At 39.9% G+C, this 24958-nt stretch overlaps 1 protein-coding gene across 1 annotated transcript in view; it reads right to left on the bottom strand.

Annotated features, from left to right (window-relative positions):
- Positions 1-8934: 8934 nt before the first annotated feature.
- Positions 8935-24958, bottom strand: part of DTHD1 (death domain containing 1) — a 65777-nt gene continuing 49753 nt past the window's right edge. The window contains exons 9-10 of the mRNA XM_047719952.1: positions 14279-14336; positions 8935-9650 (exon numbers count right to left, since the gene is read on the bottom strand). Of these exons, the coding sequence (XP_047575908.1) occupies positions 9331-9650; positions 14279-14336 (378 nt within the window). The 3' untranslated portion in view covers positions 8935-9330. The remainder of the gene's footprint in view (positions 9651-14278; positions 14337-24958) is intronic.

Genomic DNA, 24958 nt, shown 5'->3' with positions numbered 1-24958 from the left:
AAGTAGGCTCTGGATCTCTTTCATGTATCAGAATCCAGGCTGGTGGAAAAGCTTTCATTAGATCATTGCTGATCTCAAGGCAGAGAGAGAGAAGACACATGATGGAACCATTCAGTGGCTTTTAATGCATCTGCTCAAACATGGCACTCTTTTCCTTGGGCACTCTAAAACATATCAAAGGTTACATCGATGGGATGGGAATGTAGCATTCTCCCACAAAAAGGAGCAGTGAAAATTTTAGAGTACTCAATCACATTTCAGTGCCCATTTTTGTATATTTGACTATTTCCAGTTGTGCTGCTCATTTTTGCTTTATATTCAGGGGTTCTTCTGTTGCTGTCACAACACCGTTGGTTTGCATGTTTGTGATGTTTTGTGGAAGAAGGACTATTCAGTGTATTTTAGAATTTATCTCAGGAGATATATTATTTTAATAAAATCATAACTAAAACTAATATTCTGAAAACTATCACCTGATTATTTTTTATTTTTTTTATTTTTTTCACCTGATTATTTTTAAATACAAATCTTAGTTTAGAGATTTATTTTTAGTGTATGTTAGTCACTTTTATTTACTGACAAACCATAGGAACACTCCATTCAAAACCTTCAAAAATTAGAAGGCAATTCTTCAGAAATCACATCCAACAATAGCATTTATCAGAAAGTTAAGTGAATCAAAAGTACATTTACCCCATGGTACTATCAATCATTTATACTTTCAATTTCTATTCTCAGATAATTTCAGCAAAATTACATACATCAGTTCCAATGACCCATAATAGACTGCATTGTTATTTCTATTGCATTAGTTGAAGAAACAGAAGGTACAATATAACATAAAGACTTGGATAAATACAGAAATTTCTATGTACTTCATTTTTTCATATCAAAAGGGAATTGGGTACTTCTGACTATTAGACCAGAAGTTAGCCCCCAAATTATGTATTATTAACTAACGATATATTGACCATAGGTCTAATTATGCCCTCGAACCTAAGACAACTGTATTTTTTAAAACCATAGAAAACACTTCTTTGACAACATGAAGGGATTTTCTCTTGTAGTCTTAAATGAGTCCTTAATTTTATCTGGGACACAGATGCCCTCTAGTGGCAGGCTCTAGGTATTTGCACTGACTATTTCTAAAAACCGGTTTCAACTTGCAAGACACAGACAGGGCCATTCAGGTGGACCAAGCCTTGGGCCTCTTTGAATTTTTGAGGCCCTCGGTGTCTGTAAAAATGACCAAAACGAAGTCTAAAAATAATATAATCTAATGCAGTGCCTTTTAAGTTCTTTAGCACACACAAAAAAATAGAATAGAGTTTTGCTCTTTAAAATGAGAGAAGAGATTAAAAAATATTAATTCACTGTAAGCTTAGTGTGCAGTCTATTAATGGGACCAGATTTAAAGGGATACAAGAATCCACTTCCAGGAAAGTCTGTCCATCTTTGTGATTGCGGCACAGCTTTTTTCACTAAGAAAGCCTTTTTTAAAACTGTATTTCATGTTCCTCTGTTACTATGAGGCCTGGGTCAAGGGCTCCTCCTTCCCAACAATTCCAATTCCCTGTCTCAGTTCCCGACTCCACCCTGCTTCTTGTGAAGAGATAAATTGTCTTAAAATACGCCCATAAACTGAAAGAAAAAGTCTTGTATATTCAGCACAGAACAGAGCCTTCCCTGTTCCCTTCTCTTTCCCTCCTATGCTACTCTATGTTCTGTGCTGACCATGAAAAATAAAAATAAAACTGACAGTGCTTAAGACAGGAAGTAAATCACCGGCAATGTCCTCAAACTTCCATGTGCATAAACATCCTTGAGGGATTCATTCAGAGTATAGATTCCTCAGTTCTGTAGCCAGTGGCACGGGTTTAGGGGCCTGACCCATGGTTCTGTGAAACCGGGTTTTAACACCCCTTCAGAGTTTTCCTGCGGCCATTTGGCTAGAAAAATGATTCTTAGCCCTGGCTGCAGAATCAACTGGACAGCTTTGAAATTCTGATTCCCCGGACCCACCCCAGACTACTTAATCAGAATTTCTCAGGATGGGGCCAGATACCCACTACTGATTCTAATGGGCAGCCTATCTGAAAACTACTGGGCCAGCGCACGGAAGCAGAGATGTCAGAGCCTGATCAACCAAAGACTACCAGAGACTCAACTAAAGTTCAACAAAGTCAGGGTTAACTGACTCATTGCAGTGCGGGAGATTGCTTGCCAAAGGAACAGTGGTGTCTCAGTAAACAAAGGCAAAGATAGAGTTATTTTAAGACATAGACATAGGGCGGAGTTGAATATTTGCATGGGCTCACAGCAAAGCAGAGTTTGTGTAAAGGGACTAACACTGGGTCCACACTGCAAACAGACCCAGGGTCCTGGTCCCTTGAAAACAATAACATTGAGATCGACGTGTAATGTCATAATCAGAAACCCTCTCTCTGAAACCCTGCACCTGGATCATCAGTGAAGACTGCGATTCTGTGTCTAAGGGCCTTAGGAGCCTCCAGGCAAGAGAGGAATATTTCTGTCTTACTGATGTGATTTCAGAAGCAAAGTTTGTAACAGTCTGTGATTTTGAAAAACCATGTTTTTCAGTGAATAAAAAAGCAACAGTTACTCAAAAAAAGGGACACATTACAGCTACAGTATGTTCTTGGGAGAAATATTGAATCCTGTTAATTTTGGAGCGGGCTTCATCTCAGTCTGCTAGTCTAGACTGATAAATGGCAGGTCAGATGTTCCCAGTCCAAGCTCACTTTTATCTTTTTAGAGATGACTTCTGCCCCACAGGGTTGCTTTCAGAAGGAAAACAGAAGAGGGTAGAGGGTCATAGCCTGGCAGCACATAAATGTCACTCATGTATTAATTCAACAAGACTTCAGGAGTGCCTACTACGTGCTGGGACCCCGGGAGGGTATGAGAAATTCAACCATGAACAAAACTCAGTCTCGGTCCTCTGGATACTTGCAAACTGGCTGGAGAAAAACACAGGTAAATAGGCAGTTACAACAGAGTATAGAAGAGCTGTAACTAGACTTAGGAATAGCCATGAGCAATGAACCTAGTCTTGGGTTATTTAGGGAACTGGAAAAATGTTACCCGAGGTTACGGAACACAGAGGACTATGGGGGTGGAGTCTGGGGGTGGAACAGAAAGTGATAGTAGAGGAAAAAAGACTTTGAAAACAGATTTATTTGGCCTCAAATCCAGCCTCTACCACTGACTGGGTATCACTGTAACTCTAAGTTGCAGGTTGTCATCTGGAAAGTAAGGATAACTAAACAGAGAAACATGCATGGAGTGCCAGACAGAGTTCAAAGTAGTAAGATTACATCAACAAACAACGGACAAGCTCTCTGACCCTTGGAGAGCGTGCACAAAGGTGGGAGTTTACCAAAAGTAAATAGTAACCGTAATTGAAATGTAAATTATTGAGCACGTTAGGTCATAAATGCAGAGTGAAGGAAATTGGTCACATCAGCAGCAAAGGCCTGGGACAAGGGGCAAGTTGAGAATGGCAAAATGTCTGTCAAAATGTCTAGACGTCTCACAGAGGCATTCTCATGACATTGAGTCCCAGAAGCCATGCTTGCTCAGCGAAAGGGGAAACGCACGCCTGCATGTCAACCACGACTTTGACCTCACTCAGCATTTCCCTTTTCTTCCGGACTATCACTGTTCTACCTTTCAGGGGCCTGAATTTGAACCTTCGACAAACTTCTCATTCTATAGCACAACTCTGGATTATAACTCAGAGGAAATTTCTCACTGAGAATATTTCCAGACAAGTCATCAGACAGCTGTTGACCTTTCTCATAAACACTGATACCAGTTGGGGAATTTGAAGTTGGGCCCTCTTTTGCCTATAATGTTCTAAATTTCCTTGGGCTTATTCTGTCCCCTTTCTTTTATGCCCTGCTCCAAGCCAAGAGTGGATTGAAACAGTAGTTCTCAACACTCTCCCTTAAGGTCTATGGCATCCTATTCTTAAGTCCAGTGATAGCATTTCCATACTCTCCCAACACCCACCCACTGACTGGAACTGTGTGGAAGGAATTTTGCTTCTCATATTTACTGGGGTGAGGGGGTGCTGTGTGCATTTGGTGGGCAGAGGTCAGGGGTGCTAAATGGTCTTCAGTGCATCACCTGGTTCATATTACTTAAAAAAATATATTCCATTCAAAATGTCAATAACAGCACACCCCATAACAAACACTGGGTTGGAAAATAGAACTTTCCCCACAAAATTTAGATATTTTGAAAATTGGATAATGGTGCCTTCAAAGTCTATCTAACTTGTCTGCCACGAGGCTTCTATCTTACTCTAAAATAATTCAGAATATACAATGTAATATTGTGTGTGTACATTTAAGCTACATTTTTTAGGAATAATCAATTGGAATCATGAATTTATGTTACAGATATAGTATGTATTTGATTAAGATAACTATGGTTTAACACACTAAGTTTTGTTAATTAGAATAATAAATGTTAGAAGCCTTTATTTGGAATATTTAGTGCTTAATAATTAGCAAAATGATGGTTATATCATTAGTGAAATTGATGTTATTCAGATCTGTTGATTGGTCTGAATGGTAGAAACATTCATAACCCTCTGTGGTATAAAATTATTTTTATTAAATTATTATTAATTGCTAAATAAATATCCTGTTTCGCAGCCACTACTTAGAAGGGTTGTTGATGTGTCTGATTAGCCAAATTGTGACAAAGTTGCTCTAATCATTGGTGGCTACTCATAGCTGCCACAAATAACCCAGTATTTATGTATCGCCAGTCTTGTGTTTGGTAACTTTGCAATATTTTCCTAAGCTGTCAGTCTCTTAAATAAGTCGAAGAGAACATTTAACTAACTGAGTTGGCACAAATATCAATGATGTCAACATCACACTTTCCTCTCGCCTCCTGCTCTTTTCCCATTCCCATCCTTAAAATTCAAGACTATCTGTATCACTGATGTGAATTAGAAATGTTGTTTGGCAAAATACGAAGTAGGATAATGGAGAAACAGATATGTCCATTGCCTTTCTTTCTTCCCCTTAGCGCGGTGGCATCATGCTATGTTGGGAGCCAAGCCAACAGTCGACATTTGAATCCTGGCTCTGTCACTCACTTATGACCTCAGGCAAGGCATTCAATCTCAGAACTCCAGTTTCCTCTCAGAAACTGGGGGCTATGTGCCTACCCCACAGGGTGGTGGGAGTATTCAATAAGTCAGTGCTTGTAAAGGGCTAAGCATGAAGAGTCTGGTTCATTACAGCAGATAAACTAGGTGTTGATCTCCTTCGCTGACTCTTTCTTTGCCCAGAAAGCATATCCCCAGGGAACTGTCTCTTACTCATTTCTGTGCTTATAGTGTTGAACAGACTGCTACAGCCAGAGTTTGTGTTCAACATGTATCTACTGAATAAGTGAATTTAGCATTTCTTGCGCTGGGATTTGGCTTTATTTTGACACTGTAAGCTCTCTGACAAGCTAGAATCTGTCCACATGTCTGATGTATTATTTCTCCTTCTGATCCTTTTAAAAATGGCAATGCCAATGGAATATATTCTATCAATTAGTAGAGAAATAACTGTAAAAAAATTAAGCCATATATATATTTTTTTTTTCTCAATAGAGCAACTGAAGACAATCCAGGTTTATCTTGCATGTAGAATTTCATGTTATGTGTCTCAAGTTAATTCCTTTTTGTGAATTCTTAAAAATCCTGTTTTCCTAAGAATCTTCATAACCTGATGATTCAAATATAAAATGGCAATTGGCATTGTAGATCAAGAGCCTTTAAAATGCTTTCAGCAAGTAATCCATGTTCAAAAAATGTATCTTGATGAAATAACAATCCACATACTTGTGTAGAAAAATGGCCACGATAGTATTATTTGTATGAAAAGAAAGAAGTCACCTGAGTCACCACAAAAGGCAAACGTTTAAATTAATTATGATAAACAATCATTGAACTCTTGGGTTTATACCTGGAAGAAATAAATATATATGTTCACTAAAAGCCATGCACAGAATGTTCACAAAATTCTGTTCATGATAGCTCAAAATTGGAATCTACTAAAATGTTCATCTGTAAATGGAACAGATGCGCAATGTACAGTATATTTATATAATGGACTAGTGTGCATTAAGGAACTACTAAGGAGAAGTAACAAAGTATTGCCACATGAACAACATGGATGGATTTTAACAGCATAAAGCTGAATATAAGGAAGCCAGACATAAAAGAATATATACTGCATCATTCTATGTTTTTAAATTTTCAAAAATCACTAATACTAAAATGGCATGACTATGGAATGGGATATTTAGCAGCTATAAAAACATTTTAATATATTAGAAAATGTTCATAATTTAATGGACAGTAGTATTTAAAGCTGTATGCATAATATATAATCCCCATTCTGAAAAAAGTCACATATATATATGTATATATATATGTATATATGGCCATGAGAAGTATCAAAATCTTAATACAAATCATGATAATACTAGGAAAAATTAAAGGAGGCTTTATCTTTTTTTTTTTTTTTTAAAGATTTTATTTATTTATTTGACAGAGAGAGATCACAAGCAGACGGAGAGGCAGGCAGAGAGAGAGAGAGAGAGGGAAGCAGGCTCCCTGCTGAGCAGAGAGCCCGATGCGGGCCTCGATCCCAGGACCCTGAGATCATGACCTGAGCTGAAGGCAGCGGCTTAACCCACTGAGCCACCCAGGCGCCCAAAGGAGGCTTTATCTTAAAGGATGGGCAGGAGTGGGGGAGCCACAAGGTATTGATAGTGTGGCAATAAAGCTGTTGCTTCCCCTAATCCTGAGAAACAGATCTCAAAATCCAGGAGATAGTTGCCCAGAAAGGAGAGGTGGCCTTTGGGTGAAGGATCCAACCCGGTCCCAGTGAATTTGAAGGGAGCAAGACAGGAATAATCTAACTCACTTTCCTCTCTTCACCCAACTTCCTGCTGGGGCTTCCATTATCCAAACCCAACAAGAAGCCAGAGGAACTGCTGATATGGTCCAGACAGGTCAGGTGACAGAGAGCAGGGGTGAGTGTGGCCCACTAACCCCATGAGGTACAGGATCCCTATCAGACCGATTCCTTTGATAACCTGGGTAAGTTAGTGCCCAAGAGATACCCATTTTTTTTTTCCTATATACCCTTATATTATTTTACTGTTGCAGTAATATATGCCTGTTTTTTTTAAATTCTGGAAAGATGTGTCAGAGACTCTGTGTGTGTGTGAGAGAGAGAGAGAGAGAGAAGGGATGAGTGCCTGTGAGGGTATATATGTGATGTATGTGAGTGGATTCCTGTGTGAGAAGAATGGGTATTTGTGAAAGTGTACAGGTAATATGTGTATTTTATTTATGTGTGTGCATGTCTGTGGAGTATGTATGTGAGTGAATATATATGGAGGGGTGATTGTAAGTGTGTGTGAGAGGTAATAGTGGGCTGTGTGCTAAGATGTGTTTGTGACAATATATGCATGCACGTGAGGATGTACAGATGGACATAAGACTGTGTACGTGTAAGGGACAGTTAGATGTATTCAAGGGCATTTGTGAGAGGTGTGTGGGAGGGTATGTGTACATTTGAGTGGTAGCGCCTGGGTGTGGGGGAGACGAAGACTTGGACGGTGTGAGAAGACATGCTTGAGCAAGGAGGTGCATGAGTGTGGCGGTATGTGTAAGGTGATTTATAGATAGTATGTTTGTGTGTATGAGCACATAGGTGAGTGTATATTTATACATCTATACACATAGCAATAGAAATATTTCCTTCTAGGAAAAAAAGAAAAACTGGAAGAAAATACTCCAAAATGTTCATAATAGTAATCTTGAGTGTTGGAACAAGGATCCTGGCTATGTCACTCACTTATGACCTTAGGCAAGGCAATCTTTGGAATCTCCTTTCCTCTCCTGTAAGTTGGAACAATGTACTACCTCATAGTGCAGTCGGGAGGATTCAATCAGTTCATGCTTGTAAAGGGCTAAAGGAAAAGTGTCTGGCTCATTCCAGGCGATAAACAACTCTACTTCTCTGCTACTTTGTATTCAGAAAAACAATGAACATTTCAGTCTGTTTTCTTCATTCCAAGAGCACATGAAAAATATTGTACCTTTCTAGAAACATGTAAAAGTAATGCATATCTTGATGACCAAAATGTGTCTTAATAAGAATATATTTGAAAATTGGAATCGTCTTTTTTCAATATGTAGCCAAATAGATATCTAAGATCTTGGTTAATTTGTAGAAGAAAATCTTGTCTTTGAAATTCAGAGCCACATAAGTGTTTAATTTTTCATGTGATTTCATTAAATTTTCTGGTATTCAGTAATCAAAATTAATACCACTGATGCTGACAAGCCAAGGCCGTGATGGTCTCGCCTTAATGAAATGGTAATACAACTATAATAACCCATTCCTATCACATTGTTTTAGCTAAAGCTGAAGTCTCAAAGCTTACACGCTAGACATTAACAGGGATTATCAATGATGGAGGGACTTCAGGTAATTTTTTTTTCTTTCAGTTGTGTGTTTTTTAGAGTATTTTTTAACGATGAACATATAGGGCTTATACAATAAGGTTTCTATGAAAACTGATTTAAGAGTAAGTTGTTTTCCTACGTTAAAATGCCCTAAATCCCTTCACTGGTACTTCACTTTCTCTGCACTACCTCATTTCACTAATAATAAAATATGAGATTTTTCCCTACCCCGAGATCCTTTTTTTTTTTAATAAAAGAACATGTTGTGGCAGCAAATGGCCAATGTTACTCTATTTTTAATTTATTTCAAGCTTTTTTGTTTCCTTACTGACTTACTATCATCAGCATCAGGTCTCTGCAACTCAATTTATTTGGTATTGTTAACTGCAGGTTCCACAGTATATGCATAACGTGAATTACTTGCTTGGAGTCCTGCATAACTGGTTTGCTTTTATGTAGATAACAATAAAAAAGGGGATTTTGTATATCATCTCTTTCCTTCCCACTTAGAAAACAACCTCTGCATTAAAATGGAAAAACAGCAAACTCTATTACAAATGCTATTAAACTTGGCTGAACTCAAGACAGTAAGTCTTGCAGAAGGTACATCTCTGAGCCACAAAGGAGCCCTCAAACCCGAGAATGCTTTTTAAAAGGCTCTGATTAGTGCTTTTCCACTGTCTCAACTAGCACATCCATCAGAGTCTCAATTCAAGCAACTTGACTTGGAAACTCGCTAGTAAGATGTCGACAGAAACCTCTTCAAACCAGCTATGGCCCTTCTCTAGGGCGGAAGAAAGAACGAGCTGGTGTCACTCCGCCGTGTCAAGCCACTGCTGGGGCTCCGTGAACACCTTCTGTTCCCACTTGAATTTGAGCTCTTCGGCGAGATCCCTCCTGCCGATCTGGCGGAGGTGACGAGCCAGAAGGCGAACTTTATCGGTGGATTTGGGGAGTGACTTTTTCCAGAAGCAAAGAAGCTCGTGGATCTGTTCTGTGAGATCACCAGGGCTCTTCAGTCTGAGGAGCTCAACGGTGCTGCGGCGAACGGGGAGGGACGAGGAGAGACGCGTGGCGTTTTCTTCCGAGAGCTCCTCGGCCAGCCAGTGCAGCAGGTTATCCCACAGGGCACCTGCCGGCACAAGCAGAACACAGGGCATCAGGACTCTTTCCCGGGGGGGCAGTGCTGATCTCACCCTCCACACCTGCTCCCGGGACATCTGAGGGCTCTCTGCTTTGGCCTCTGAACAGTGGAAAGATCTGGAACCACCCCCAGTGGACAAGTGAAAACCTTTGGGTCCCTGGCATTTCTGGGGTCTTCTCCCTGAGGGAACGACTGATTAACAAGGACTAGAAATGTTTCTTAGATTTTTAACTCCCTTGAGATCCAGGAGGGTTCGTGAAAATGAATTTTACACTCTGCCCCAAATAGTCCAATTAAGTAAAACTAGGGTAGAGGTAAAATTGGGCATTTAAAACAAACTCTGAGATGATGCTAACACTGGGGTCCCCAACCATACTTTGAGTAGCACTATGTTAAAGGAGACTCCTGGGTTCAAAAATTTTTTTCTTAATTAGTACTAATCTGATGCATAAATTGTAACAGCAACTACATAATGCTCTCACCACCAGCCCCAAATATATGCACACACAAACTCACCAAGATTCAACCCAAAGAGCAGTTCTGTGGAAAGTCCTTTAGACCAAACATTTCCCCTGGCCTCTAGACCATTTACAGCCACAAACATCTCCTCTGAATACATCCTGTATTTCAGTATACATCTTCCCTTATCCTGTGACTCGTGTCTACTACCTAAATTTATGATGCCATTTTTCTGTTGTTTGGTTGTTAATGTTTCTTTTTCATTGTGTAACTCTGAGCCATCACTCTCAGTCAAGCCCCTGAGCCTCCCATCCCCCTGCCTCTCTGCCCCAGCCTGCACCACTCTCCAGCTAACTCTTGCCTAGTCTGATGTGGGGCAAGAATTCTGCATCTGCCATCTTTGATTCCACGATTCCTTCTACCTACCCACTCACAGAAATTGCACATAAATTTGTGAATCATGCCACTTTTCTAGGAAAGCTACTCAGGAAATGGAGCCCACATATCCTCGCTCTTCGTTCTTCAAATCAGCATTCTGCTTCCATTGTGCACTATAGGCTCATGCTGTATGAGGAGGCCTTCCTCTCCCCATCCACATCATCTATCTCCTGCCATTGGCTGATGGCAGCATCAGTAACCCTGTTGATACCCAGTCACACATCTGACCATATGGTTCCTTAATCTTGTCGACCTCAGTGATCTATGCTGTGATTCCACATAAGAAACTGACTTTCACGGCCAATACTCATGTTTCATCTCCCTCCAAGGGATCAGTTTCTCAATATAACTGCTGACCACGACTTCCTAAACTTCCACAGCTCTGCCCCTGTCACTTAATATGCTTCTTGCCCCTGTCACTGACACAGCGAGTCCTTGGATGCCCATCACTCATCTCTTCTGAGTCTTGCATACCTCTTACTACCAGAAGCTCATGCTGTTCCCCATGATCAGCTATGTACATCAACGACCGCCTTGCAGCCATCTTGGAATCTGTTGTCCGTTTTAGTTTTCATTGTTATTAATTTATCAATTGTCAATCCTGCTTTACTCACCCTGCATTCAACTACTGAGATCTCCAGGGTTATGAAACTATGCCAAATGTCATCAACTAACCCTGTGTTCTGTATACCAGTCAAGCCTTTATAGCAGTGAACCCACCCATTTAAAATTTTTTTTTTCCTAAATGCAATTTAAAATTTTCCCAGGAATGACCAAAAACTTTTCCAGCATCCTTAAGCCCGAATCCCACTCACCTTCTGTTTCACTCAGCCAATGTCTGTTTCTCCTAATTTACCCAAAGTCATTTGACGTGAGTTCTCTTGAAGCTCATTTTCATTTAGAAATCACCGTTTTATAAAATCTCCTCCACGTTTGCCAGGTTCCATTCCCTACAGTGTTCTTCACCAAGTAATTTCCCTTCACACTTGTTCCTTCAGTCTCTTCCTTACCATGCTTCAAGCCTCCCCTTTCCTTGTTTCTGCTACTGTTTCAAGCTACCAGGCTTTCTCCATCTTCTCTTTAACCATAAAATATTTTTATGCCTAATGTAAACTCAGTGCCACAAGTTCATCATTTCAGCTCACTCCGTAAGCCCTTGCTTTACGGGTTATATGCAATCTGTTATAACTCTGTGGAATCCTCTTTCTGATCTCCCTAGTACCCTCCTGATTATGACTCAGAGCTAACGACTCTCAGTCTGTAGCTTCTCTGATTTCCAGAAAGCATTTCACTTCTTCCCCTGGGTTCTACTGCCTGTCCTGGTTCTCCTCCTCCCTCTCTTTCCCCTTTGTTGACTCATCCTCCTGATTCTGATGAATTACTACTTCCTCTCTCAGGCCTCTTTTTTCTCTGTCCTCTCCCCCCAGTGAATTTGTTCAGGTCATGATCTCAGGGTCCTGGGATCAAATTCTGTGTTGGACTCCCTGCTCAGTGGGGAGTCTGCTTCTCCCTTTCCTTCTACCCTTCCCCCCACCCCCACTTGTGCTTGCCCTCTCTCACATAAATAAAATCTTAAAAAAAAAAAGAAAAAAAGAAAGAAAAGAAAAGAAAAGAAATATCCCAGCTCGGCTATACCTTTATCTTTGGCTTTGTCTCCCTAAGTCTTGGAGGGCATTTGCAATATCTATCTCCTAATTTTCTGTACCAGTATATATCACAGCCAATCCAAGCTACAGTTTTCTAAAGTCAAAAATCAACTTTGCCCTTTTTCTAACTAGATTCTTCCTTCACCCTGCGCACTTCTTAGTGAATGTGACCACTCTGCTGAGTGAGCTGAAACACGTTACATTATTCAAATTTCTCAATGATTATTTCTTACCCCCACACCCATGTCCTAACTCTAAACCTACCTCAGATACTTCCCCTCCTTGCCAGCCTTACTGACAATCTCAGTCATGCTCCGCCTCTCTTTTCTAGAGTATCGAGAACCAGGACTTTAACTCCTAGCCCTGCTACCAGTTGCGACCCACTTCAGTCCTCCATACAATTAACAGTTTTCAAAGTCTCATCTGATTGTACCCATCCCTTGTTAATAAGTTTCATAGCGGCTCCTCCTACCGTCTGAATGTCCTCACTTGGCATTTAAAACTTCTCACAGTTTTGTCCTGCTCTGACCTCGCCTACCACCGTCCTTCCTGCAGTGGCTTGTGTGAGAGACCTCACACTGTCACAACCTAGGACTTCCTCTACACACAGGAAAGATCATTGCACTCTTGCGCTCTCCACTGGTTGTTGGCAATGGCAAAGAGTGCTTTTCTTTAGACATCAAATTCTTCAAGAGGTAGCAACCCTACAAAACTTGCCAGGTTTTCATATACTACTGCTGGGTTTTGTTTTCCTTTTTGGTTTTTGTTGTTGTTGTTGCTGCTGCTCAAGATTTTATTTATTTATTTGGGAGAAAAACAGAGTGAGCAGAAACAAGGGGAGGGGCGAAGGGAGAGGGAGAAGCAGCCCCCCACACACACATACCCATGTACCCCCCCCGCCAGCCCTCGCACCAAGAAGGGTACTGATGCCGGCTCCATCCCAGGACCCCAAAATCATGACCTGAGTTGAAGCCAACACTGAACCAACTGAGCCATCCAGGTGTCCCACTACTGCTGTTTTGTTGTTGTTGTTTCAGATTTGCTTTGCAGGGTTTTCTCAGTTTGGGCTTTGGTAGGTTTAATTTAGTTTTTCTACATCACCTGCTCTTTATTTGAAAATGGCTTTTATTGTCTCTGAGATGGGGTATGACACTAAGGTTTATGCCCATCCTCACATTTAATGTAATTGGGTAAAGCCTGCACATACAATCCAAACAGGTAACCCCTGAATGAAACGCTATGCCATCAGTGGTGGCCCGACACTGTAGTCAAAACAGACTCACTGGTATCTTTTGAAGACCAAGATCAAATAATAAATTATTTGAAGACCAATAATTATTTAGTGACCATTAGCATTATGAAATGATTGTTTCAAAAGCTAAAATAGAATAAAAATGTCAAATTCTGGGGCACCTGGGTGGCTCAGTGGGTTAAAGCCTCTGCTTTTGGCTCAGGTCATGATCCCAGGGTCCTGGAATCGAGCCCTGCCTCGGGCTCTCTGCTTGGCAGGGAGCCTGCTTCCTCCCTCTCTCTCTGCCTGCCTCTCTTTCTACTTGTAATCTCTCTCTGTCAAATAAATAAATAAAATCTTTTAAAAAATGTCAAATTCTACCTTGAAGTTCACATCATTGTTATATAATTGAATTATGCATACCCACAATCAACTATTAAATGTTTCTTTTTTTGTGATTTCATACCAACATACCTCTATTTAAAAATCTATTGGCCTCAAATGTAGAGTTGAAGTGACCACACTTTGATCCATGAATTAATTGTCAACATTTCAGAACAAACTGTAGTTGTTTATTTACCAGACCAAGCAATTACTATTATCTTAGCAGGGTTCATATTTCTTAGAGATTTTAACATTTTAATTACATCCATATTTGAGAATATTTTTGTTTATATGTGTATGATTTCCAAAGGAAAACTCATTTATTAGGCTGATGAATGTAATTACTCGTTAATTGCAAAGTCACTTTCTCCACCCTTTTTTTTACACAATTCACATAGTATAAAATATAAGAGGAAAAATAGTGCTCCTGTAAGGAGGACTGAGCAAATATTTCTTACCTACAGGATCAGTAGAAATTGTTTTGGTACTCTGTGGACGGTTGATCAATTTTTGATGCTATGGGAGAAAAAGGACACAGAATAAGCAGAAGAATTCATTAATTTGTGAACAGGCTACAAGTAAAAATCCATCTGAACCTCACCCCTATTTGAAAGAAGTACTGAATTGCACACCTTGCAAAAGTAGATTGTATATTTGTGCATGCATGCTTGGCAATTGCTTTCCTAAGATAAGGCAAAATATATTAACCCAAATCTTTCAGCGAATTTAAATTTAAGACTACACATTTAAATATTAGCATAGCAGTCATGTTAACTCGGAATAAATATTTTCCAGCTAAAATTTGAAACTGTGAAAACCAACGAACATAGAGCAAGCTACCTGTATGCAGCAAAGGCACTATTTTATAAAAGCCCTGATGGGGAAGGCAAGTTGCCCCAGCACTCAGCACGAGTCCTGAGTTCTCTAACAATAATTTTCAAGAATGAATGAGTGAGTCAATGTGCATACATCATGCCAAAAATAATCATGGTTTTGTGCAGATATTATTTTAAAACCAATATTTTGTCAAGAGTATTCAAATATATAATCATTACTTTATTTATTACAATTTATTTGTCTCTCTGGTCTCAGCTCTGAAATGTGATTTATTGAAAGAAAAAATCTCAAAACCTGTACACAAATGTTCGTAACAGCTTTGTTTGTAACAGCCCCAAACTGGAAACAATTCAAAATTCCCGCAGTAGTGAATAGCTAAACAAACTATGGGACATCCACACTACAGGGTGCTCTTCAGTAATAAAAGGGACCGATCACTGATACAAGCAACAATTTGCATGGGCCTCTCCACAATGGCTGAGTGAAAAACTCCAGTCTTAAAAGGTAACGTATTCTATGATTCCATCTATATCACATTCTTGGAATTAAAGAATTATAGAGATGGAGAATAGATTAGAAATTGCCAGGAGTTATGGATGCTGGGAGATGATCATAAAGCGTCACGTAAATAAATCGGTATAAAATGATAAAAATGATAAAAAATCAGCTATGTGCTTAAACCTCGCAAAAAAGAGAGAGAGAGAGAAATAGCAATTTAAGCAAGTAGCACGAGGGAGATCTTTGTGGTGATAAAATAGTTCTGTATCTTGATTGTAAGGGTTACACAATCTACACATATGATAAAATGGCCTAGAACTATATACACACATTGTATCCATGTCAGCTTTTTGGTTTTGACGTTGTGGTATAGTTATGTAAAATGTAACCGCTAAGGAGAATGTGGTAAAGGGTACCTCAGACCTCTCTGTACTCTATTTTCCAACTTCCTAGGAATCCATAATTATTTCAATAAAAACCTTTTTTTTTTCCCCCCATAGAGTAAGTTTAAATACCTTTTAATTTTTGGAAATTTTTGGAAAATACAGAGAATCCTGAAGGAAAAAATACCTTCTACAGATAATTTTCCAAATTTCAGGTAGGTTTTTAAAAGGTTGCCTATGAAACCTGACATAGATTTACACATATGCACATGCACTTGTGACAGAAAATGCTACAGTAGTAATTTACAGTGGAAACAATTTTGCATGCATGCACTGTAAAGAATATTTCAGTGATCCTACTTAAGGTACTGGTATGAACAATAAAGTTGTTGAGGAGCAAGTATTTCTCATTAATATTATCCAGATGGTCAAAATAATACACACAAGAACTAATATATTAGGATCCATACAGAATTTCAGAAAATTAAGACTAATAATCAAAGTTAATTTTTTAAAACATTTTATTTATTTATTTGAGAAGAGAGAGAGAGAGAGAAAGCACATAATGAGTAGGCAGGGGGAGAGAGAGAGGGAGACTCCCCACCGAGCAGGGAGCCTGACGTGGAACTCAATCCAGAACCCTAAGATCATGACCTGAGCTGAAGGCAGACACTTAACCCATTGAGACACCCTGGTGCTCCTCAAAGTTAATTTTTTTTAAATATTTTATTTATTTATTTGACAGAGAGAGAGAGAGACAGCTAGAGAGGGAACACAAGCAAGGGGAGCGGCAGGCAGAGGGAGAAGCAGGCACCCCACTGAACAGGGAACCGATGCAGGACTCCATCCCAGGACCTAGGGATTATGACCTGAGCTAAAGATAGATGCTTAAGGACTGAGCCACCCAGGCATCCTTCAAAGTTAATTTTTAATGACAATGTATTCATACAATACTTAATGACACCAGTTTTTATTGTGAAAGTCATTAGCTATAAATGCCTCACTCCTATAAGAATTTCTCAAGCGTAAATGCCTCTACCATTTAAGATAAGAGGTGAAATTTTTCTTACATTTGAATATTTTCCTCTCTAAACTATCGAATTGCCAAGTGCCTGATCAAAGACAGTCCTCACATAAGCTTCAATACTTTTCAAAATAAAAACTCTTTTAAAAATGCTTGCTTCATAACAATGATACAAGTGTAATCCGAGTGCGTTACCCTAACACGTAGCACACTGGTGGTTCATAAGGAGATTTCAGTCTAAGTGGCTAAATCTGAATGTTGTACTCTGTAGGTATTCCTGTCATAGACATCACATAACATGTTTATAAATTTTCCATTAAGAGGTTTTAATGAGGGGAAACTAGGAACTAAAATAAGAACAACAAAAGTTCAAGTATATTAATATTGTGGAATTGCAAAATAAATACATGTAAGTTTTAAAAAATCAACTATGTGCTTAAACCTAAGCAAGTGAAGGAGAGTCTGTCTGTCCCATCAAAGGGCACATGGCCTGGATTGAGCCTGAGACAAAAGACACTGTGTTTCTTTTTTGTATAAATAATTTCCCCCCTCAGCCCTTCTTTCTTCAGAAATGTCTCATAGAGTATGGTTCTAGTGTTTAAGGATACGCTCTTTTTCACCTACATGAAAATTCAAGCCCAGTTCTTCTTCTGACACCCAACCATAGAAGTAGTGGGTTGGAGCGGCATGGAAATCTCTGCCTCTTAGACTTTTAGACTTGAAGGCACTATGCTGGTCTCCCACTTGGCCTCTTCATCAGGGATGTTGAGTGCTCCCTTTCCCTCCTTTTTATTCTTCTTCTTCTTTTTTTTTTTTTTTTTTTTTTTTTGCGCATGATTTTTGTCTGCACTATTTTTGCCTTGCACATCACCTTTCAAATCCCACTAGTTCTCAAGGTCAGCTCCAGGAAGAACAGGGAAGCTTCTGCTTGTCCTATGTCCCTCCCACAGATTCCCAGATTCCCAGTGGGATGTTTGGCTTCCTGGATGCCTCCTTGGTGGCCCTGACTCCAGTTGTGTCCTACTTCTATCTTCCCTCTCTTCCCTGTTCTAATGCAAAGGTATCATTCTGTTGCCTCTTCTCAGCTTCTACTATTTGGTAAAGGAATGTTCTCTATTCTAAGGTTGCCTGCTTTTATATTAATAGTGTGTATTTTATTTTGCTGAATACAATTTCTTAAATGCCATGTTCAAAATGTCATTACTCAGGGAGATTGTTGGAAAAATCTAAACCTGGCTCCCAACCTCTCTATAAAACACATCTACCCTGTAAAAGAGCATAGTGGGGTGTAAGTAGCAGCTTTCCCTTCACCATTAGCCTCGCAAAGGCATCAGTATAAAATGATAAGTAGTTCAGATATATACAGCTGTGTCTTATTTATACTGCTACATGCAGCACAGGTCTCATTAACTTAAAACTGGTTAAAAAAAAATTGGAAACAAAGAAAGCCATTCACACCTGAAATGGTATTGTGTCTTGAGTTTTATAGGCCACTGTTGTTAAGACTCCTTCAATTATTATTCTTTCCATGTTGCTTAAATACAACCCTGTTATTGAATTCTTAAAACCAAGGAAACCATTTTTTAGTTGAGCTCATATATGTGCCATCTTGATCTTTTTTGTGCAACCCCCAAAAAACAGGACTTGACCATATTTATTATTTTACTCAACATTATTTCCCCAGGCACCTTCAAAAGTTTCCCTTCATTATGCTTTTTACCACTCTAAGAACTGGCTATGATCAGTGTTGGCTCTATTTATTAGATTGGAATGTCTTTGAGAGCCAAAAAAATCTTGTTCCCATATTAATTCTTTACAGTGCTGGAAATGGCATTGTATACATAGGGTAGTATAAACTGTTTATATGATGATATCTTCTCTTGACGTGAATGATCTCCTCCTACAAATCCTACCATATTTTTAAGGCAGCTGTCATATTTCACTTCTTTTATCAACTGCTCTAGTCCCTGCTTTCATATTTAGGAATTAGGTACTATCACTCAATTTATCTTTCAACATAATGTTGTCTTATGTCATTGCTAATGCCATTCATAAATGCCTGTTTTCTTTCCCCAGTTTGGCTTTCAGCACTCTAATGTATTCTTTTCCTTGTTCAAGCAAATGAATAGCTTTGTTAATACGGCAATCTTTTTTCCCTTCCTAGTAAGGTTTTGACCCCAAATACTCATCAGTTCTGCTATGTAAATGAACTTAAGCTTGGACTACTCACAGAACCTTGAAGATACCTATTCCCTGTTCAGTGTAGGGTCCAAAGTAGACAGTCCTCACTTTTCTTCCCCAACCCTCAACGGTCTTTGTAAATATCTCTTTCATCCTATGTCCAGAATCCCTGAAATGCATCAGGGGATTCCATCAACCTGTATAGAATATGATCTTGTCTTCTCTTCTAGGTTCCATGTCAAATAAAGATGAGTTATTTTGTCCAAGCAAATGGACCAAACAGTTACATCAGTTAATGTGTCACATGAAATACAAATTTTGGACAAAACATATCTCTCCTCCTTTGGCCTCACCCAGAAATTAAAGTCTCAAAATATAGGCGATACCATTCTCTGCTCCTTCCGATTCATCCGTCCTAGCCCTATCAGCCCCATTCGCATCGCCAGCTGTTGTCTGTCCCTCGTTCATCTTCGTTAGCACTTGCTGTGTGGGGCCATCCTCTAGCAGTCATGTAGCTCCTTTAGCACCTCCAGAGCTGGAGAAACCCAAGTCTGAGTCTTACGAGTTACATCCAGACCCAAAGTTCTGGGGGAGCTATCCAGTCACACAAAAAAGGGCAAAGCACCTCGACATTTAGAAATAACCAAAGTCTAGAAACCAGTGCAACTCCTGCAAGAGTTTACAGTCGAGGCCTTCATTCTCTTGTGGGAGAGCATTTTCAAAAAAGACCAAAAAAAGTTACTTCCCCAAACAACTATTTAACAATCCAAATTCATCCTGAAGTCATCAACCACAGACCAACCGTTATAGAACCGTAGTATGAGTGAGGATAACATGTAGACAGAGAAGAGAAAAAGGAGAGAAAGAGAAAGAAAACACAAAAGGCTCTCTAGTTCCAGGGTCTCTGTGGTGTCTGTCAATCTCCATCACTTGACCAGAAACTACTGGCTGGAAACTTCTGATCCTCCAAGATGACTTATTTGCTTTTCTCTATCTCCTAGACTAGGTTAATCAATGCCTCACTGCCATCTTTAGAATCTCTCTGGCCTTCTCTTTGGCCTTCCTTACATTATTTGGTCACTCCTGCACTCTGTCTTTTGGATTCTTAAAACGATCCAGGGTGCTTTCCTCGAGGCCTTCACATGGTTTTTATTTGGATGAGCAGACTGTCCATTTTCCACAGTGGCGTCCTATTCTGCATATAAGCTCTTGTTTGCACGTGAAAGCAAATTGGAGTGTCCTCCTGCATCTTGCTGATGATTGGAAGCAGGAATTGCTTGAAATCTTCCTTAGACTCAAGCAGGTCTGATAGTTTGGTCTGGCCGGATGGTTTGATGATGACCAAGGGCTGCCTTTTTCCTGCTACCCCAGAGCTATAGTATTGATGTGAGCAGAGAAGCAGCAGCAAAACGGAGACCCAGCTGTCAACCAGAGCTCTGCATATTGAGGCCCTTTTCAAGACATGACTGTGCTAGACTTTATTTGTCTTTTTATTTATTGCCTTTGTTTATTTTTTATTTTTTATACAAAATTTTTAAGATTGTTTGATAGGGAGAGACAGGGAGAGAGAGGGAACACAGAAAGGGGGAGCAGCAGACAGAGGGAGATGCAAGTTTCCCGCTGAGCAGGGAACCCAATGCGTGGCTCGATCCCAGGACCCTGGAATCATGATCAGAGCCAAACACAGACATTCAACCAACTGAGCCAACCAGGCATCCCAGTGCCTCTTTTTAAATAAATCTTTAGGCCATGATGGAGGTGCTTCTGCCCAGGCTGCAAGGTCAGAAAACCAATACTTAATTAATTTTTGTGTCCTTGTAAATGCTCTGCTGAGCAGAAATCCAGTATATTCATCCAGCCAGTCCCCAAAGGCCAAGCCAACTCTGGGCCTCTCACTTCAAACAAGAGCGACTATGTGACCTCAGCCAATCAGATGTTTTCCATTTGTCTCTTCCTTGTTCTTTAGTAGTCCTATAAAAACTTCTTTCCTTCCACCCCATTTTTTTAAGCTTTTATTTATTTGACACAGAGAGTGAGATCACAAGTAGGCAGAGAGGCAGGCAGAGAGAGAGAGAGAGGAGGAAGCAGGCTCCCTGTGGCGCAGAGAGCCCGACGTGGGGCTCGATCCCAGGACCCTGAGATCATGACCTGAGCAGAAGGCAGAGGCTTAACACAAGGAGTCACCCAGGTGCTCCCTCCTTCCACCCCATTTTTGTAGTCTCTGACACTGTCTACTTCATGATGTATTGAATAAAGTTTACATCACCTCAATTGTCTTCTTTAATCATTTTTAATACCTCTTCATGGACTCACTGCTCATAAAAACTATTATATTCTTTTCTCTATCTTCTTTTATATCAGTACTTATATTTATCAAACAGTTGCCACACTATACCTCAATAAATATGTCATAGCCATGAGGACCCTCTGTGAACAAACATAAGGATTTTTATCATCATAAATTTGAGGTCTGCAGTTTCTGCAGGGACTGGGCTGCTCTGCAATGTTTTTGTGTATCCCTGAAGATTCTTCTCCCTTTCCCTTCAGTGGATAGTTCAAAACTTTACTACTCTTTGCAATACCCATACCTTGCTCCTAACTACCACTCTCTCAGCAAAGGGTTTTTATTTTCTCCTCACTGAGAAAGTAAAGCCGTAGTTCTCAAACCTTAGGGTTTATGAAAATTAATCTGAAATAAAAGAAAAAAAAAAACTAAGCTCACAGCTTGATTAAAAACAAAAACAAAAACAACAACAACAAAAAACAAAAGTTCACAGCTTGATTCACTTGGCCTCAGACAAGGCCATATTCACACCAAGCCAACTGGGTGACTCTGATATTGAAGTATGGTGGCTAGAAAAACAGTATTTAGTACCTACACTGGTTATCAACCTGTATCCCAAATGGATCCTCCCAAGTGCACAGAAAAATGAAAGAACTATCTTTGTTCAAAACATGACAAAGATTTCTAATACCAGGACCAAAGTGAAATTTGGCTTGCTTCTTAGATACCTAACACTGTAGTGTGACAGTACTCATAATCACAGCTAATCCATAAATTACCTCCCGGGGGTCACAGAGATGACTTAGCTCTGGTGCCTACCTCCTCCTCCAGAAACTTTAGCTTCTGGCACAGTCCTCTTCAAGTGCTCCAAGCAGTCTCACAGGATTTCCTCTGGGCAGCCACACTGTTTTGCTAGGTACCCCTCAGTGTTCAGCGAGGGAACGCAGCCACCCCTGCCCCTTTTGTGGGCACAACAGTTTCCCTTCCCGGGGCTTCCATGTGCAGTGTCTGTAGTGTGCCATGATGGTTTCTACCCATATTGCACTTTTGTTCCGGAGTGTCATATAAGCACAGTTGTCCCGCGCCAATGGTCAGCTGTGGGTTTGTTCTGCGGCTCTGCCGTAGTTCCTGACACATCCTGACTGGCTCCACACGGAGCTCATGGTTGTTCCTAGGTTTTTCCAACAGGAAGCCATTCTCCACTAGTGGCCGCCCTAAACCCTCCTGGTAGGTAGGGCCTGCGGTAAAATGTGACAGAAAGAAGAAAGTGGCTCCCTACCCATCGTGTTACATGACAGTAATGTTGTTTGTGCCTTGATGTGTCACAGAGTTTAGTGTAAGAGGTCTTCCATTTTTAAATTAAAAACTTTCTCTTTAGGACACAATCATGTATCTGAGGGGCTGAACTGAGAAATAGATTTCACTAATAACTATGGCACTCTATTTTGATAGCTTCTGGTGCTTCAAATACATATTAATATGTTGTGTATTTAACATAGAATATCTAATATATATTTATATATATTTAATAAAATATATTTATTTGCTTAATATACAGTTGACCCTTGAATGATTCAAGTTTGAACTGCATGGATCCACTTACACATGGATTTTTTTTCGATAAATACAACACAGCACACTAAATGTATTTTCTTTTCCTAATGATTTTCTTAATAACATTTGCCTTTCTCTAGCTCCCTTCATTGTAAGAATATAGTATTAATCTATATAACATACAAAATATGTGTTAATCAAGTGTTTATATTAGCAGTAAGGCATCCAATCAATAATAAGTGATTAGCAGTTAAGTTCTGAGGGAGTCAAAAGTTGCATGTGGATTCTCAGCTGTGCAAGGCCAACACCCCTAGTCCCAACATTGTTCAAGGAACTGTATATAAATATGTATGTGTATATATACATATACATATAAATATACGTATATGTGTGGTTTTAGGCAAATCCACCCTGACCCCCGCAAATAGAATTCTGTGTGGTCGTATCGCATTTACTCAGTTATTTCAGACCCTGTAAACACAGGTTAATTTCTTACCCAGAACGTACCTCAACTTTCATATAAATAATCTTTTAGGCTGGTAGACCCTCAGCACCCTTTTATCAGGAAAGTCTGGAACTCTCAGAATTGATCCTGCTTCATAGTCACTTACAAATTCTTTTTCTTCTTGGTTATCTCATCTATCTTTGCCGAAAATACGGTGAGGAAAATGAAGGAGCTCTTACTGTTTTCCTTTCTGACCAGTGGGGATAGCAAGGTTCAAGAGGGGTTGAGGTCTCATGGCTGGGACCTCAGAAAGAGTGAATGGAGGGTTGGACCTTGCTGTGATTAACTCTAAAGCTGGTACTTTCTTTCCCTAGTACAAGGCTGCCTGAGCATGCAGGCCCTGGGGGAAGTCTGTGCTTAAACCCCACTCTGTCAACTGTTGGTTCCTGAGACTCATTTTGTGCCTCAGTTTGTGCCTTAAATTTGCTATCATTATCATATGTACTTCTTAGGTGTGTAGTGAGCTTTAAGTGAAATAAAATAATGCACTTCCGTTGAAATAAAATGAAATAACTTAGTTGAGTTCCTTGCACACCGTGAGCACTCAACCAAAGTCGCTTGCTTTGGCCAAGCTATCTTACAGAACTAGAGTCTCACATTGCATGCAGAAAGGCTTTATAAATCTCCCAAATTCTAACGCATAGATGACTGTCCAAAGATCCATTTGTTACTAAAGCGAATCCTGTAAGTATAGTAAAGCAGGGCGTGATCTGAGTGTTACCTTGACAGAAAAATACAGACCTTCCCTTTCCTGGTGGCCTCACAGCCAAACTGGGCTCAGGCACTGTTGACTATCTAGTCTCTGACAGAGCTTAGAAAGAAAGGTAATGTTTCCATCTCGACCAGGATTCACCCTCATTATCCTGAGATTTCAGGATGCTTGGGGTGGTGCCAGTATTAATTAAGTTAACCTCACTCTAGAAACATGTGCAGGAAAATAAGAATGAGAAACAAGGCAGTGCAAACAACTGCTTGGACGGTTGCCTTTAGGGCTGATTGTTTTGATAAACGTAAGTCATCATTGTGCACATGCACCCCCCTTCCAGCCTGGGACTAACTTGCATCAAATGAGGGAGTTCAGCAAAGATGATAGGGAGACATTCCTGCAGAGACCACCACAATAATCCACAAAACTTAATATAAAAGTAAAAAAAGGGGGGGACTCAAACAATTATAAATCCTTCCCATTATTTCACACATATTTTGAAGTAGTAAGTGGAAACAGTGACATAATATGATGATATTTTTGAATCCCATAGGAATATCCTATTTGGGGACACCTGGGTGGCTCAGCCCACTGAGTGTTTGATTCTTGGTTTCGGCTCATGTTATGATCTCAGGGTCGTGAGATTGAGCCCCACATCACACTCCGTGCTCAGCACAGAATTTGCTTGTCCCTCTCCCTCTGCTCCTCCCCCTGCTCTCTCTTTCTCTCTCTCAAATAAATTAATAAAATCTTTAAAAAAAATAAAAGGAATATCCTATTTTAAATTGCAACAGATACTAGTTCTAAAAGCACCCACAATAATACTATTGCTATGGGCAGATATAGAAATAATAAGTAGAGGTGTTCTCTTTAATTTCTCCCTGTCTGCTAGTTTTTGGATCTCTACTAGAGAACCAGTTTTTATGTCAAGAAACATGAAAACTTTCTGACCCTTGAAGCACCGTTTAACACAGGTGCCACCTAGACTGTAGATCAACATCAGTGAAATATAACAAACAAAAATGCCATACTGATGTTATTATTTCCTATTTACCCTATGGCACTTCTGTATAAAGAGACTTTGACTGGTTCATTATTATGATATCTTGTGGTGACAACTCCTCCATCCAGTCTAACTCCCACACCCTCCCTACCTCCACATACCT

This window comes from Lutra lutra, chromosome 2 (assembly GCF_902655055.1).
Source record: "Lutra lutra chromosome 2, mLutLut1.2, whole genome shotgun sequence".
NCBI classification, from domain to species: Eukaryota; Metazoa; Chordata; class Mammalia; order Carnivora; family Mustelidae; genus Lutra; species Lutra lutra.
The sequence above is the reverse complement of the archived record's forward strand: the minus strand, read 5'-3'. Positions and strand labels throughout refer to the sequence as shown.